The 18,081-nt window shown below is 46.0% G+C and overlaps 1 protein-coding gene across 3 annotated transcripts in view; it reads right to left on the reverse strand.

The window, feature by feature from the left end:
• The window catches only part of ULK1 (unc-51 like autophagy activating kinase 1), a 135,078-nt gene that overhangs the window by 45,127 nt on the left and 71,870 nt on the right, over positions 1-18,081 (reverse strand). For 2 of the 3 annotated variants that reach the window (XM_075012290.1, XM_075012292.1), the window contains 4 exons: positions 13,953-14,035; positions 8,759-8,809; positions 1,137-1,225; positions 42-204 (listed from right to left, as the gene is read on the reverse strand). In XM_075012290.1, the coding sequence (XP_074868391.1) occupies positions 42-204; positions 1,137-1,225; positions 8,759-8,809; positions 13,953-14,035 (386 nt within the window). The remainder of the gene's footprint in view (positions 1-41; positions 205-1,136; positions 1,226-8,758; positions 8,810-13,952; positions 14,036-18,081) is intronic. The other variant, XM_075012291.1, reaches the window with a different exon arrangement.

The following is an 18,081-nucleotide window of genomic DNA, read 5'->3' on the forward strand; positions in this document are numbered from 1 at the left end:
AGAGAGAGAGAGAGAGAGAGAGAAAAAAAAGCTTGGCTTACTTGAGAACTGTGCTGGGACCATAACAAAGTCATCTGTGTCACAAGAGGAATTCTTGCTGCTGCTTTCAGCAGAGTCCTTAGACCCATGCAGCAAACCTGGGGAATCCTGGGCAGGAGACACCAGAGCCTTCTCCCGCAGCTGCTGCATCTCCCCTAAGGACTGCTTAAAGCAAGGAAAACAAACACCGGTTTAATACAGCTAGTTCATCATTCTGCTAAGATTCTCTAAATAACACCATGCAAAGCTGATAAACCGGGGGCTGCCAACTTGCCACAAATGGATGCCTCTTTACTGAGTGCAAAAGAACCATATCTTTCAAAGCTAATGCCGAGGGACATTAGGAAGAACAAAGTAACTGACAGCAAAGCTGTCTTGCAAAGGAGGAACAAGAAAACTCATTACCACTGTCCTCCTCCTCCCCCATCACCACACACCATTATATCTCTGCACAAAGCTCAAAAGGCCACTTTCACCAACAGCCACTGGAATCCAGCTTTTGAGTTGGACTGTCCCTTTGCTGGCTGGTTAATACTCAGCCCTTCAGAGAGAAATTTCCATGGTTAAGTAATTGGGGGAACAGACATCAGTTCAGATCCACTGTCCCAAGCCCACCAGACTGTGGAGGACCCATGGCTGAGCAGATGGCCTTGATTAATGTGCTTCTGGGCAGGTTCACCTTGCAAAGGAAGGTGGATTGTGCTATCACACTGCACAGACTTGGCCTGAGGGCAGAGAGCTGGTGGCCATTGCTAGACATCTTAATTCATGACTAGTTCTGGTTCTTATGAGTCTTATAGCTCTAGTGACACCAGCTGGTGTAATTACTGCGAGCCTCACTCACTTGAGGCTCTTTGCATAATAGACAAATACCAACTAAACACTCCTAGTGGAGAGAGAAAGTTACTTTAGGGCACTTGCCACAGGTACATGCATCAGGCACAGACTGAAGTGTTACAATTTTCAGCAACTTCAGGCAATCACAGGAAAGACTATTTCGAACCATCCAATGAGATGTCGAAGCAGAAATGGACAGCCAGCCAGTGTGCCATTAGGAACATTAGGAAAACCCCTGTACACCTGTGAGTTGTACTTACGGGAGGCGAGGCCAGGTGGGAAGTGGAAGAGCTGCTGGAGGAACTACCAGAGCCTGAACTTGGATAAGAAGGCATTGGCACAGAAGCAGCTGAGAACAGAAAGAAATTATCAAACATTCTGATCAGCCAACCATATCAATAACTGAAAGGACTTTTCTAATGCTGGTTCCCATCAGGTTTGTCTCATATACCAGATGATGTCACTTAGAGGGACGACCAACATTTGGGCCAGTTTAAATGAAATAAACTTGCCTCTCCACACTCTTGCACGTGACCATTTGATGTCTGTTATTTTTATTACGTATGGTGCTCCTGCAGCATAAGCAGCCACTTTAGCCAAGTCAGACCCTTCCCAGTAACCTGGGAAGATGTGCTGGTATTTTAATAACTTGCTCAGAGCCAGAAGATAGTAAATTCACTTCTCTTCTCTCTCATGTACACTATGCAAAAATTACAGCCCTGCCTTAGTTTTATTAATCCATCAGACTGGGCATACTGACTCCATGTACACAGTGTAGACTGTAGAGGATAATTACAGAGGGAAAAAAAAAGCTCTGTTTAAAGTAAAACTGCTTCATGGCTAACAATGTTAAAATATTACAGTGAAGGACATATGTTTATTCTAACAGCCAGGTATCTATACGGAGGTACCTTAACTTTAACCCTTAGGAAAATGTTCAGCAATTGTGTGTGTGAGCATGGGTGGTAGGATATGACATGGTCTACCAACAAAGAACAGCTGCATTGGAATCCTTTGGGCTGTTGATAGGAAAGAAATTAAAACTGTTCCCAGATATGCTTTTCCTCTAAGTCTAGCCTGCTCATTGAGTTTGCCTTAACTGGTACAGGCTGGGCAGGAAAGGTAAGAAATGAAGATCAGAGTGATGGAGCGAGAGCTGGAGGGCTTCCTCAGTAGCCAGGGACAAAGGGAAGATATTCCAAAGGAGCCGGCAGAGAGAAAACAGATGGGTCCCTTGTACTGGAATCCCAAGGGTGCTGTCTGTTCACCCTCAGGGTTTAGCTAAAGTAGCAGCTCTTGAACTGTGGGATGGGACCCCAAAATGGCTCGTGACCTCATTTCAGTGGGGTTGCTAGGGCTGGTGTTAGACTTGCTGGAGCTCATAGCCAAAGCCCCATCACTCACGGGCGAAGCTGAAGCCAGAGATCTTCAGTCCTGGATGTCTAGGATCAGGTTACAGGTCTCCTGTCCAGGGCTGAAGCTTTGGAAAGCTGCTCACCTACCCAGGGCACGGTGGGTTGGGCGGGCTCAAGTTTTGGAACTCCTGTCCAGGGTCATGTAATAATTTTGGTTCTCAGAAGGGGCTGTGGTACAATGAAATTTGAGAACCACAGTTCCTAGATCTAAAGAAATGGGTCTGTCCCATGAAAGCTCATCACCTAATAAATTATATTTAGTCTTTAAAGTGCTCCAGGACTGCTTTTTGGTTTTGTGAAGATACAGACTACCACAGCTACCTCTCTGTGACTAATCTAAGGGGTGAGCTTATCTTTGTGGGAGGAAAGCTTTCTTTTCTGTAACTTCTACTTCTATTCCAAGGATGTGTCTGACTGCACACCCACCAGGCCACATTGTTACCACATGCTACCCTGCTGCTGTTGAGAAAGCAAAATATCCCCAAACTGAGAATGCTGGAAGGAAAGTCAGAGATGCAGGGTGCCCTGTTAAATATGAAATACTCTGAATGCATTTCCAGCTCCCAGGTCTTGCTCAAGGAACAGCCCCAAAAGTCTGTGTGAACCCACAGGTATGTGGACAGCCCAAGCCCATGAAGAGCTTCTTTCAAAGCCACTAGGATTCTTATACATAGACAGCTTGCAGGTCAATACCTCCCTGCTTCTCAATGTCTTAGAAAACAAAAAGAATGAAAAAGTGTCCCCAGCTACAGCCTGAAAACTGTTACAGGAAGTACAGCCAGCTGCACCGGAATCCCTAACAGGCAAGTTCTGTAGTACTTCATTGTTTTGAAAAAATGCACTGTACTGTGTACTGTACACTGAACTGTGCATATGCTTCACTGCTTATTTTTCCCTGACATGGTCATTTTTACTACTTGTGAACTTGACTAAATTTGGCGGTTTTCCTTCTAGTTTTGTTTATTTGCACTGGACAGTTGTTCCATAAATCTAAAGGCAGAAAGACTTTACCACTGCACAGATGAATTCAAACTAAATTACAGCAGCTAAAGTACAGAAACTAAACGTGTTTGGATGTGTCCTCCTTGACTGTTATTTTATTATTTCATCCCATTCCTCCTCTTCCCCCACACCAGGACTGTAAGGCTAACTCACAAGATCTGGTCATTTACAAGAGGGGCTTTCACACTCTGTGAATTAGTCAGGTTCCACTGTAATTATATATTTGATTCTCTCTTTATCACCTGCTTGAAAGAAATGCATAAACTCCTGTTTTCTACCTGCAAGGCATTCACTCCAAGTTTCAAATTTTAAAAGGAATACATTTTTAGAACGTTATGTTTTATTCTGGAAACCGGACAGAGGAATGGTAAGATGAATTATGCTCCCCAATTCAAATCCTAAAATTGCCAGACATCTTTGTATATAACATCATTAGCTCTCTTAATTATCTTCACTAGCTTGCCCAAAGAAATGTCATTTCATCAGAGGCATTACAAATTGTCGTGAAAAGTCAGTTGGGGCAGAAAGATGATATGAAATGTCTCCTTCTGCAATCCACTTGTCCTATAAACCAGACAGACAGAATTTTATGAACATCTGTGGCTCTCCTGGTGTATAATTTTCAAAGCAGTAATGCTTCAGCAGTTCCCAGTGAGGCACTATGCTGTGGGGGTTGCAAGGTACAGAAGCAAAAGATGAATTCAGTAAAAAATTCCCCTTTAAATCTGTGAGTTTCAGAAAAGACCATGTTTGAAATGTTGGTATTGCAATGTATACCCAGTGAGGTTTACAGATGATTTTACTGGGCTTTGCTTTGTGAGAATGCACAGTATGATCAGAGTGATAGATCAGGCATAATACACTAAACATACTGTTCTGGACATTGAACAACCTCCCTAGTATTATTATGGGTCATGTTAATGCAGAGTATTGCCCATGCTAGCTGGCTTCTCTCTTGCAAGCCAGGTTCAGAGAGACATCAGTTTTACAATGGGAACAAGAAGACTTCTTGGGGAGTTTTAGGTCAGAAGGGAACATCGTGATCATCTAGTCCACCTTCCTGTAGACTGCAGCCCACAGAACCTCACCCACCCACTGCTGAAACAAACCGTTTACTTCTGGCTGAGTCACTGAAGCCCCCAAATCATGGTTTAAAGACTTCAAGTTACAGAGAATGCACTAGTTTAAACGCACAGATGAGGTATGCCCCAGGTTGAATAGAAAGGCAAAAAAGCTCCCGTGTCTCTGCCAGTCTGTCTGAGGGGAAAATTTCTTCCCAACCCCCAAAATATGGTGATCAGTATTTGCCCAAGGACAAGTAGAGCACTCAGCACAATTGTATTCATGAAGTTAAGACTACCAACAGCCTTAATTGTATCCTTCGTGCTTGGCTATTATAACGCACTGTCACCGATATCAGGCCCAAAAGCACCTACCTCCAAACAAAAGACATTCTAACTAAATGGGTGTATTTTATTGTTTTATTGACATTTTTCACACTTCACAGATACATCTCTCATTGCAGGTCAAAAGTCACAAGTGAAATAAATAACAACAGACAGACAATACAAGTTAACGAAATCTATAGCCCCAGTGGCAGATAAAACCAGTGGCAAGTAGATAGCTCTTGCAGCATGCCCTGAATGCAAACACACCTGGGGCCCTTGTGTCACCATGGAGGAGATGGCTGTGGGAGGGAAATACACCCCTGACCTGTACAGGATAGTCCACTAGATAGGTTTTGGAGGCCTGCGGTGCATTTCCAGCCCTGCTGCAGACTGCCCTGTGGCCCTGGGCAAATACTTCACCTACTCAGGCCTGTTTCCTCTCCCTCCCTTTGTCTGCCTTAGTTGTGTAAACTGAGAGCCATTTAGGGCAGAGACTAGTGTTCCCAGTATGCTGAGCACTTGCACAACCACCCTGGAGAGATTCAGGTGCCCACCTTATTAGGGGAGCACCCACAATGGACCACAGCCAGCAGCATGTGTGTCTATCGATGGGGCACATAAAATTTATTCCACCCATGGAATAAGTGGGCAGACTGGCAGAGACAGTCTCTCAGCATTGTTGTAAGTACAGGCCCAGTATGAGGCCTTAGGCCTGAACCAAAGTAATGGTCAAGACTTTGCTAACGGAAAGCAAAGTTCAGCTGTGAGCCAAAGGAATGCATTGCTCACAGAAGTTGGCAAGAAGAGGGTTGATGTTGCACAAACATATCTACCTAGCATACTGAAGTAGGAACATGGTACCAGAACATCCTACCCTGGAACATTCCATAGATAAGAAAGAACAGGCCAACCCATCCCAATGACAGGGGCAAAAGGGTAATATGATGGATAGAGTTGTTTTGTGTGAACCAACATGTACAAGGTGAGAGGCAGCACCTGACTATGCAGAAGGGTTGTACCTCAGTACGTCAGAAGTGATGTGTAAATTGTTTGTACCTGTGTATAAGAATGTACTCCGGGGATGTGGTCTGGGTCCGGCCGAGGGGACAGTGGAAAGTCCTGCCACTGACTGAGCTGAGTCCATTGATCATGGGTGCATATTTGTAGTATGCACTGACTTAGACTAAGAAGTCTACAGGGAACTACTATTGTGTCCAATACGGCAATAAACCTGGCCAACGCACCTTCACACCTTACTAGACTCTGTGGTCATTGGGGGTTCTCTTCAGGTCTGCTGTGTCGGCTATCTGCAGAGCTGGGGCAGCACACAGAGGGAACACAACGCACGCAGCCGAGTGATACCAACATTGGAGAGAGCAGAGCACCACGTTTGTAGCATCTGACAACAAGCATATGTCGCTGAGTGCTGCGCCTCCCACGACTGGGACTTGATCTTAGTTGAGGCCTCTGCTTGACACTCCAATACAAACATTAAACAACAATAATTATTACTTGGAATCAAACTGGAAGTTCATGCAGGCCATGGGCTACAACCAGCTTTGCTTCTGTTGAAATAGAGTGACCATTTTCTCATCCACTCCTGGGAGAAGAGAATATCAGAGAGCAATGAGGCAATCTCTAAAATTATTCCCATTGTAATCCTAGAATGGAGATTCTCACAAATGAATCCATTTTGGGAAGGACATATTCCCTATCTAAGGTCAGATGCAGCTACTGAGCCCTCCCACCCCTACCTCCCCTCCCCCCGCATCTAACCCTATGTTGAATGGAATGGCTAAATGGATTAACAGAGCACCTGTCATGTCATCCAGTCAAGTCCATGTTCTGCACCCAAAGTCAGGGGGCCTCACACGTGAGTAAGTCAAAATGTGACTGCTGGGCATGCACAGCATGTCCAACAGTATGAATCACAATGGAGACCCCATCAGATGATATCCTGTATGCCTTACACAAGACTTCAAGTGACAGCAATATTATACCCTACGTCCCTGGCCTACAACTCTCAAGTTGGCTCTTCCTGCCTTATCACCCCTATGCAGGGATCCAAAGGTCCCAAGCTCTCACAGACAATCGCTGTCAGCTTTTATTGGTCCAAGCCACACTGTATCTACGTTCTCAACCTTGTGAAGGCTTCCATCCAAATGGCCAGAGGGCAGACCTCCAGCGCAGGCTGCAAGAGCCATCTAACCAAACAACAGGCCTCCCCACAAAAGACAAGAGTCCAAGACCTCTGAAGACAATAGGAATTCCTTCCCTCTCCTTGTATAAGGCAGTAGCAGTCTTTTCCTGTCCCACTCATTACACACGTCTAGTGATGGCAGACTGGTGGATGTTTCAGATAAGAATGTCCTTACTAGCCTGAAGAGGTAGCCATTCTACAGGGCCAGCACCCTGCATCAATAGTCGACGTGCAGCTGGAGGTGAAGGCTGAGCCAGGAGAACTCTCTCCTGTCTGTGGTGATGCTTCTGCTTTCCACACTGTGAGGGGGTAGGTGACACTGGAAATGGAGGCCAAGTCAGGAGATTTCCTTCCTGACTGCGTGAGGTTCCCCATGGTGACAATACAGATGAACGTGAGAGCTGGATCAGCGGATGAGCAAGCCAAGGCTGCAAGCAGGTCAGATCTGAAGGCCTCAATCCCCAGAGTGGTGGTACTGCTAGTGATGAGGGCCAAGCTGGCTCGGGAGCTTCCCCAAGAAGGCAGCATCCTTCCTTTTTTGCAGGATGATCAGGCTTTGAAGGGCTCATCTCCCTGAGTCGTGGTGTAGCTGGTGCTGAGGGCCAGGCTGGCTTGGGACCCTCCTTCAGCAAGCAGAGTCCTTTATCATGTGCAGGGCAGCCCAACTTTGCAGGGCTCACCCCACATGCCAAAGGTGCAGCTGGAAGTAGGGGCCGGGCTGGCTTGCAAGCGGCCCTGAACCAGAAGAATCTTTTCTTGGCTGCGGTACGGTCACCTAAGCACACAGTTAAGGTGGGGGAGTGTTTACAATGTGTAACCAAGATAAACCAGAACTTCTGCCTCAGAGCCAAGACTGACAAGAGCAACCACCAACTCTGGGAACCTTGATTTTTGGTGTCCACCTTGAGACTGATTAAAAGGGCCTGATCTCCAGAAAGTTCTGTGCACTTAGCCTCTGAAAATCAGGCCCTTTAGAGAGAGAGTTCAGGAAAGCCGCCCACAACTGTCAGCCACTTCTGAAACTCTTGTCTCCAATATTTAAACTGGAGCTTAAGAAGAAGCCTAATGAGAATCCTTCTGCAAGAGCAATGGTGGTGCAATCTCTGTAGAGCTCCCATAATGGGGAGCATCTTGGTTCAAGGGAGCATTACCCAGGACAGTGATAGTGACTCAGGGTCACATACCAAATCCCCTTTTAATTTAAAAGGTGAAGAGTAAAGATGATAGGAAAATTGCCACAGATGCAAAAAATGTTGACAGGGAAAAAAGAGGGGAAGGAATTGCCAGTGGAAAACATTTTTTCAATTCTTCCACTGGCTTGTCTCAATGATTCAAAATAAACCCCTCTAATGCAAGAGAACTTGGAAGAACCTGGAGTTAAACCCTGGAATTGGTCCAAAAGATTGCACTGCTCTCCAATACCTGCTATTCTGTGCAACCCAACAAATGGCTACACAGCTTGGAGCATTTCACAAGCATACTATTAGTTTACATTCTGGCCGGCATCCACAGTCATCAATTGTCTTATATACGTAGCTGAGAGAGAGAAATGCGCCAAATAACCCTATGTACCTATCAGCACTTGTAAGGCCAGTCATTTCCAACAGAAAACACACACACACACACACACACACGATTTGCTTCCACTTTAGGACTTTAAGCAGCCTAAGGACATCCAGCTTTTGAAGATAATTCAGCAGACTCAAATTCATTTCAGCTGCAAAATGGAAAGACTGTAGACTTATACTACTGGTGAAGCCCAAGTTAATGCTCAAATAACAAAAAGGACTAAGAGACAGCTCTCTTTTTGGGCTTAGCAGTTAAGGGAAGGTAAATCATGGCTTGTTAAAAGGTTTAATAAAGATATTAGCACTCACATTTTTTCATAGAGGCACTTGCATCCAAGAAAGGGTGATGGAAAAACTCATCTGAAAATAGAGGAATAACAGTTCAGTGTAAGTAAAATGCTGTACGTCCAAATCAGTTTACAAAGCTTCTCCCAACTAGGCTATCTATGCACCACAATTGTCATTACCACTGTTGTAAGGAGAGAGGCTGGTGACTGGGTGGAGGGCCAGTTCAAGGAAGCCTATTGTGCCCTGAGAAGTTACAAGGGTGTGCAGGTAGCAAGGTGTGAAAATACAGTATGTGATCATCTCCCATTCCCCCACGATAAATCAGCTACCTGGCAAATCAGAGGGGTGAAAGCCAGTACTCCCTCTAATTTTTGACACCAGTGGGCAGAATAACTTTTATTTGCACCAAGGTATGTGCAGATGTTCACCACTCATAGAAACACATGCTGCACAAGGTGGTCGCCCTTCTAAACAGCTGAGCTGCACCCGAATTTCTCCTGGGCAGCTGCCCAAGCACTCAGCTTATACAGAACACTGGAGATGGCATAATTAAACATGTCTGGATTGGACAATTTTGTGAAGGGCGTAAGGGAGATACTCATTTAGCCATTGATATTGGGGAGAAAATGCCCATTTCCAAAACATGAATAGAGGAGAATTATTCTGATTCCCCTGGGGGCTCAAGATGTCAACACAGGAAATGGAGAGGGAGTAGACAGTCAGCCTGCTCTAGTGACCCTTTCTCCTCTCTGCACTTCACTGCAAGCATCCACCCTGGCAGGCAGCCTAGCACATATTCAAAGCCCATTTAATGGCATTAGAAATGGAAGGAGAGGTCACTCTGGATACCAAATAAGTGGTTTGATGGGGGCTTGCTAGGCTGCGGGCAGACTCCTCTACCTGCACTGAACTCCTATACCATGCCCGACAGGGATGGGGAGTCATATGCAATGCAAAAAGCTATTGAGAAGAACAGGGATTGTGACAAATACTGGGATGTGTGTGGACAGGATTTAGGGGATAAGCGAAGCAGGTTCTGTTAAAGAAGAGAAGGAGAAAACCAAATGTGGCCCAGCAATTAAAAGGGAGATCACCTGAGATCCCTGAGCAATCTGGGTATCATCAAGGAGCAACAAATCAGCTCAGAGCTGTTTGTCCTCTGCACTACACAGCAGAGGAGTTTATACACGTATGATACTAAATTACAACCAGTCATAAGGGAGCTGGGGCCTCCAGAACTTGCAGTCAGACCGCAATCTCAGGGGCCTCACTGCCTGGACTGTCTGCAACAGACAGGAACTTCATTTTCCAAGGCTGTCCATCCAGCACCCAGGTCACAAGCAGCGAGCCCTGGAGCAGCTGTCACTTCCTCTCTTGATCAATAAGGGAAGAGCATCGTCTTATCACTCCATAGGTACCTATGTTAGCTTACTGAATAGGCTTCCTGCACTGTTTCCAGCCCTCTCGTCCAACCCTGCCTCCTAGTCTCATCCATCCCTCACCTTCTGCTCCACACTATCACCCTCCTCTATTAGTCAACAGCTATTATCTTCCAGGGTCCGGAGCATTAGTCACTGCCCAAACCTGATCATCTGGCTAACCACAGGTGGTTCAGCTTCTTTTTCCAACAACTATTTCCTGTTGCAACCTCTAGGATTTTATAAACTTGAGTGTGAAGCCAACAGTAGCCAATAGATAATGGGAAACAAACCAATTTGGAATTTGTGTGGTTCTCCTTTAAATGACCACGGAACAAAGAGAGGCACCCTATCGTGCAGACCAGTTTCTAAACCTCCTGGCTACTGTTCTGCTTGCCAATACAATGACATTCAGAATACCTCATAATGCTGTTACATGAACCTGTTGTGGCACAAGGCATGAAGGAGGGCTCTGCGCTCACAAGGCTCATGCACCTCAAGGGGATTAACACAAAATAAAATCAGCAAACTGATCTGCACGAAGAACCATAGGCAAAAAGGGAAACAATGCATCTGAGTCTTCACGGAACAGGTTCTTAACACTGATCCTGGCCACACATAGAAAGTATGTGTTCTAATCCTATGCGCACTAGAGGCAGCAAGCCCTGCCTTACAAAACACATACTTCTGTGACCACTTGCTGTGAAAGCCACAAAGGTATTTTTTATTGAAATATTGGAGAAGCAAAGGGGAGTGCAACAGATCCATCCATCCCCGGTGTGTCCAATAGAAAATAATCCTGCAGAGTCACAGAAGAGTAGAAGTGTGCAAGGCCTGGCATTGGAAATGAGGGCCTGGAAAGGGGAGACAGCTGGTAAGTTCTGTCACAAGCAGGGCATGTGTTCTAAAGCCCTCACTAGGAGCGAAGGCTTACGCCAGTGAAGAGAAGGGGGTGGGGGCAAAGAGGCAGTTGCACAGGGGCCTGGTGTTTCAAATGGGCCCAGAACTGGCTGCCACTGCCAAATTAGCAGTGGCGGGAGCTGGAGCTTCTGGTAGGGTTGCCAGACATCCCACAATCTGTGGGACAGTCCCACATTTCCATGACAAGTCCCACGTCCTGCATTAATGCAAAAATGACCCTTGCCTACCAGCTGTGAGTCTGCTGGGGTCCCCGTCCCTTCAGCTGGGGACCTGTGGCTGGGGCTGCCTGTCCTGCAAGCCCTCCCAAAAAATCTGGCAACCTTATCTGTGGGCCCCTTAGAACTGCCGTGACAGTGCTTCTCCTTGCAGCTGGCAGGTGTGGGGACAGCAGCACTGCAATTTGAGTGGCACTAAGGGTTGACTGCCTTAGGTCCCATCCCTTCCAGGGCATGGAGCTGGGTACCCCTCCCATCTTGCCCTGGGGCCTGTGGTGGCTATCAGCCCTGCTTGGAACAAAGACTCAGATCTGGCTCCTGAGGCACCGTTCTCAAGCAATCAAGGCCTGGCTCTCTGAACACATTGGCAGCATTCTAGTATGGCCAACAGCATCAAAATTTGTCAAATATAATCATTACACAGCAGCTCATAAAGAAGTGGTTTAGCTGAGGCATATGGGCAGAAAAAAGGTCAGGCAGCAACCATAAACCAGCAGAATTTCTCTCAAAGTGCTACTGTCATGAATATTACCCCAATGCAATCTAAGCCTAATAGCCTCAGTGCTGGAGACTACTACGCATTTGTCCTAGGGCTGGAGGTCACTGCCCAGAGAACCAGGAACCAGTCTGGGGGCAGTGGCTTTGGCCACTGAGCTCATCGTGAAATGGGAAGGGGATCCCCCAATCATTTTCTACTGTAACATGAGGTCACTACATGGAAAGGGTTGAGATCCACAGCACTAGGTCAATTCCATTCTCAACAGAAGACCCATACGCCATGATTTAACAGGCTCTGGCCAGTCTGTTAAACTGGTCAGCACTCCTTTCAAAGCGCACATTTGCTCTAATCCTCATGTCTCTGCTCCATACCAGAACTTATGCAACCAGGGAAGTGTAATTACATTCAGTCCCAGTTAATCTAAACAGTATTTATCTGGCTATCAAGGGATTCAAGAAAAGATTTCACCAATAGCTCCACTCCAAAAGGACAACCAAGTAGCAAATCAATTTGCATTAACCAGGACTTGTGGCATGTTGGCCACCAGGGAAATCCACCTGGCCAGTTTAAAAAAAAAAAAAAATCAACCACTTCCCTCTGAAGCCTAGACTAAGAGCAACACAGACACATACAGCAGATGTATCAACATGGCTAGCAACACATTCCACTTTGTTCTGAGTGCATCGGCTGCTAGCTATGCAAAGGCGTATGTACCCATTCACTTTGCATTGCACATCATGAATATTTCACAGAAAGATGAAGCCTGGCTTCTGTTCCAGGAGAACAGTTTCAGAGGAGCCACTTAAACAGGCCTGTGCAAGACTAGATCAAAGAGGCTGGTAGATCCATTTCATCTATTTGGCTCCTGGTACTGTGATAATGAAAACACAGCTTTTAATTTTCCTTGTTTTTGCTCCCCCACCCTGCATACAAATACCATCTGTAGTGGCCACAGCCCTGCTGGAGCTCTGGTCTTCTTCCACTATCTTCTACCCCATTGAAAAAGGTTTTGCATACAGCTGTGCTCTGGGTAGAAGCAGATCAAACAGAAGTGTCATAAAGGGAGCTGGCCCCTTTTAGGGACTCAGAGTACATCTCTACCTGTGCTGTCTTTTCACACGGGATGTGGTATCAAGGAGCCCAGTGTGAAGCCCTGACCAGAGTAAGCATCGCTGCCTCAGGAGCAGGACTGGCAGGAAGTAACACCTGTGATGAAGGACCTAGGCTATGGCTACACCAGACTAAGAAAGTCAACTGCAGATAATGCAATTCTAACTACGCCAATGACGTCACTGCAATCGACATATCTGCACTCAGCTAACTTGGTTATCTATACAGGAGAACATCAACGGGAGAGTTTCTTCCATCAGTCTCTTATTCCTCACATCTTGGAAGGAGTACAGGGGGTGACTGCAAGTAGATGTGTGAAATCAACCCCTTGGGCTGATCTTCCATGGTAGCATAGATGTAGCCCTAGATGCAGGCTCTCCAAGCCTGCCAGGTGCAAAGCTTGGGTAAAATAGCTGCAGGGAGTAAGAAGCACCAGGTGACTCTGAAGGTGAGTGTTGGAAGGACTATACAAGCCCTGGGAAGAACAGGTAGACTGTTCTGTGAAACCCGGTCAGCAAGCGAAGGAACAAATAAAGACGGAGGTTTCTTCTGCTGGCTTTGTGGCCAGAGGTGAGAATGTACAAGGGATGTCCTAGCAGACATATGGGGTACGGCATGAAAGCAGTGACAGGCAGAAGAGAGGAACCTGACACGTGGAGGGGCGTTATGACATGGACATAGGTTCATCTGTCAAGTTGTTTTGGCACATATAAAACAGGTTGCAAAACAGCTGAAGGCTGGATGCCAGGAACGAATGTCCACAAGGGAAGGTGGGTGGCATTCTGCCCCCAATCATGGGAATTGCATTTTGATGCACATGTTTGAAATCAGCTGGGGTCAGCGCTGAACAGTTTGCATCTCCAGCAGTAGTAAAATTCAAGCACCTTTCCGACCCTCAGGCAGCTGGGGTAGGCTTGTACTCTACCACCATGTACATGATGCAGCCTCAGCAAACACACAGAGACCTTGAGAGCTACGGCACTAATGAGGCAGAGCCAACAAAGGCACTATTTTCATTTTGTCTCAAGTGCTAGAACAGGCGACTCTCTTACCAAAGTCCATGCGGTCCTTGTGATTGCGCTGTAGAAGACCCAGCAGCAAATGCCTCAGATGGCTGGATGTCTCCCTGGGGATGCTAGGAAGGTCAAAAAAAATGTTTAGACAGGTCAAAATGAAAGTTAAATGAGTATCTGCAGAGTCTTGCTTTTGAGAATGATTTTAAAGTGATCTGGCTGGTTCTCTGTGGTGTCGATTCCATTTACACCACAGAGCAGTATTTCTTTATGTTCTGCAGAACACTGGTGTTCCATGAACAACTCACAGGTGTGCTACAAGCATTTGGAAAAATACACTGATGGTATATATTTTCTGTTATTAAAATCAGATACAAGGTTACTTCTTCATTGTTATGATACCTGATTATCTCTTTTTTTCCCTGTATATTTTGCTGATTGTCTTTTTGGTCTGATGATTTTTTTCTTCCTGAAGAAAATTTTCATGGCTGTTCTGCATAAAAAGTATTGTTTGGTGTTCTGAAACTCTGGCACAGAGTAAATAAAACAGAGCACCAAAAGGGAGCATGTTATTCAGTGAAACCTTCCTCTTAAAACCCACAATGGGTGCTGGAGATCAGCTTTCCCAATTTGCCACCCATTTTATTACCTTTTAAAAGACATACATAGTATACATAAGATCAGCACTTGCCCTTTAAAAAAATTACCTGTTTAATAGGACATAAAATGGGTTCCCCAAAACCTGGGCCTTTGCCACCTACAACACGTTAACATGTCATTGTCCCACTATAAGAAGAGTGGGATAAAAGCAAACACCATGAGGGTTAAAAAAAAAGATGCATTGTGTCCATTTTTAATGGCAGTGACAGCACACAGGTCTTTTCTACACTACGTAATGAATCGATGCTGCAGTGGTTGATCCATAGGCTGTCGATTTATCACATGTGCTTAGACATGATAAATCGATCTCCGAGTGTACTCCCATGGATACCAGTACTCTACCAAAATGAGACGAGTAGCCGGAGTCAATGGGAAAGCTGCTCCCGACTATCTTACTGCACACAAGACGCCACAGTATGGCAACTTCAGCTATGCTATTTGTGTAGCTGAGGTAGTGCACCTAAGCGCAGACAAGGGCACAGAAGCAAATAAATCAACCCCTGCTGCCCTCATAAGACGGTGGGGGTTGAGCTTAGAGGCCTGAGGTTAAGTTCGCGTACACAACTCCACAGCAAGGAGCACTATGTATATCAGGGAGGGGAAAAGGTTTTGCATGAGCGGAGAGAGCTCTGTTGATTTCCCTTGGCACTAGGAAGGGCTGTTCTAATGAATAACGAATGAATAGCAACGCTCTCCCAGTGAGACGAGACAGGTCCAGGCTCTATTGGCGTTAGCTCTGTTTACCATGGCTGGGCACAGCAACATCCCTCCAGTCAGCCTCCTGTCCCTCCCCTCCTGAGGGTCAGCTAAGGTAATAGCATTCACTGTCTGCACTGGGATTGGAACCGCACCGAGCCCACAGCCAACTGCTGTCATGGAACATGCAGCCAGCTCAGGCCCATCTTCCCAGAGCAGGGTTGGGCTCACTAGAGCAGGCGGGCAACAACCTTAACATTGGGAAAGGGAACAGAACAGAACAGAAACTATTTACCCCTGTCTGCCAACTCTGCACTATGCTGTACCCTCCTCCCACCCCAGCACAGAAATGAATGCAAATTAAGCAAAAGGAGAGCAGCTGGGGCATTAACGCTGGCTTGCTCAGTCTGGGGAGATGCAGAAGCCTACAGACAAAGTTTACAATTGAAGGCTTCAAAAACAAGTCAGTTATTTTTTGATGCGAAGCCCTGTGCTTCTCTGACGGAGGAATTCAGACCCAGCAGTTCCTAGAACACGGTCTTTGCAATCCTCACACCGGCCTTCTTTGCACAAGAGGAGATGTTTCACAATCTCGCCCAGGCACAAAAGATTAATCAATGACTGCCCACAGAAGGGTACTGAGACCCTAAGAGAGGATGCATCTAAGGTTATGTTAGGTTATGCATCTAAGCTTATGTTGCAATCACCGGGTATTACTGCAGCTAGGGTAGACATGCTGATCTAATTTTAAGGTAGCCAGTGTAGGTCTCGACCAGCAAACCTGCAGTAGAGACCTTCAGCCCAGGCTAGCTCCACAGATCCTGGACAGCCTTTTAAATTTTGCACTACAGCTCACACTGCTTTTACTTTGCTGTTCCTTGGCCCAAAACAGCTACATTAAAGCCAGCTCAGACACATCCACAGAAGCTGCTATCACAGCCCATGACTGCAAGGTGGACAACCTCTAATACTAAACTGAGGCTACACTTCGTCACAGCCAACACAAGACAGTGTTCGAAGCAGTTTCAGAAAGCAATTGTCAGGAACTCCTAGAAACACACTGTAGAAAGAGTTAAGAAACGCAACTTTGCAAGCTGTCCAGGACAATAACTCAGTGCTTAGGGTCTGCAGTCCTAGAGCTCTGTCGTGGTAATTTATCTATCCATTACACACAGGCGATAGAGAACATATATAGCTTATCCAAGACACAGCAGCCTTTTTCCAGCAGAGGTTTAGCTTGTATGCAGTTTGACAGTCAATAATAGGCAGGTCAAGCACTGTGCCTAAGGTCACATGGTCGAACACATCCATCCTTTGAGCTGAGGAAACATACCCATGCTGGCTCTGATAGTTAAGCTTGATCTACACTAGGCGAGTAAGTCAATTGCAGATGTGCAATTCCAGCTACAGCAATTGCATAGCTAGAATCACTTTATCTGCAGTTGACTTATCTGTCTGTCTTCACTAAGGAAGGTCGATAGGAGAGTTTCTCCCGTTGACCCCCTGCACTAGCAAGGAGGTTGACTCCTGATAGATCTGTTACCCATGTCTCCACCAGATAAACAAAATCAAACTCCAGAAGATCGACCCTGAGTGGGTCAATCATCTGGGTAATGCAGATGTGGCCCAAGCATACTACAAACAGAAGGCAGCTGTGGTGGCAGGCAGGGCTGGCTGCCCCATGTGCATACCCATTCAAGGGCTCTGAGGTGGTTTTGGGTTTCGTTAGCCAGCCTGAGAATGCTGCTTTCTACAGCTTTACTCACAAAACGGCTCAGACTGTGGCACACACCAAGATACTCTCCAAAGTTCAGGAGCAGGAAGGTAACACAAGGCTGTGGGCCTGATTTTTTTTAAAAGGGCCTTGTTAATTCAAATACAGCGCTGATAAATAAGGATGATCAATCTTGGTCTCTCACTTTATCATGTCCAGGTTTCATTTTTTCACCACAGTGGTCTATTCCTGAGCACTTGACAAGTCACAATAGTGCCCAAAAAGGTCCTACTGGTGGAAAATGTTTTTTTTTCCTGGAAGCGATACTATTTCATAGCTGTTGAAACGTAGAGACTCATAGGGGACCAGAGATTCATTTTTAGGGGTGAGTGGGAAGAGCAAAGGTGCTTCACTTTCTGCCATGGGTTCCTACCCCCCTAAGGTGGTTCTGACTTCAATGACCCATTGGGTTCAGAGCACAAGCTGGGGGCAGGGCACACAGTGGTCAATGCTTTGATCAAAAACACCTTTTTCATCACTGAAAGAGAAAGTGACACTAGGCAAGTCACGCATGTTGTGCATCATTATGGTTTTATAAAACTTCGATTTCTTAGCTCCCTTGGACGTTACTTCTTGGGGCTATGGGAGCAGATAAGCTAATTGTACCCAACCTGAAATGAAGACCTCACATCCTACAAAGTCATACATCCTATTAAGCTATACACCCTTTGCGCCGATTTTGTCCAGCAGCTTGGCACACAACTACAGGTCCTACAGGACAGTTATGTGCAGCCACTGTTCTTCTGTTCCTGGCCTCTATTAAATGTAACGATGGACTTCAACTTCCCAGGGTCAGAGGATCTGGTGTGTGGGTTTAAATCCATATTTAGAAAGACAGACATTTCTAGAGGACATGTCATGGATCTCATTTAAGAGCACACCATCAAAAAACTGCTCCCAATTTAAAAAAAAAAGCCTCTGTGTGGCAGCTACCTAGTTACTCCAGCTCATACCAGTGCGAGATGAAAGCTCTCCTGACACAAACCCAGGGAACTGCAACCATTTCAGTGTGCACAGGGCATATACTCAGCTCCGTAC

The sequence above is a fragment of the Carettochelys insculpta genome, chromosome 18 (genome assembly GCF_033958435.1).
Source record: "Carettochelys insculpta isolate YL-2023 chromosome 18, ASM3395843v1, whole genome shotgun sequence".
Lineage (NCBI taxonomy): Eukaryota > Metazoa > Chordata > Testudines > Carettochelyidae > Carettochelys > Carettochelys insculpta.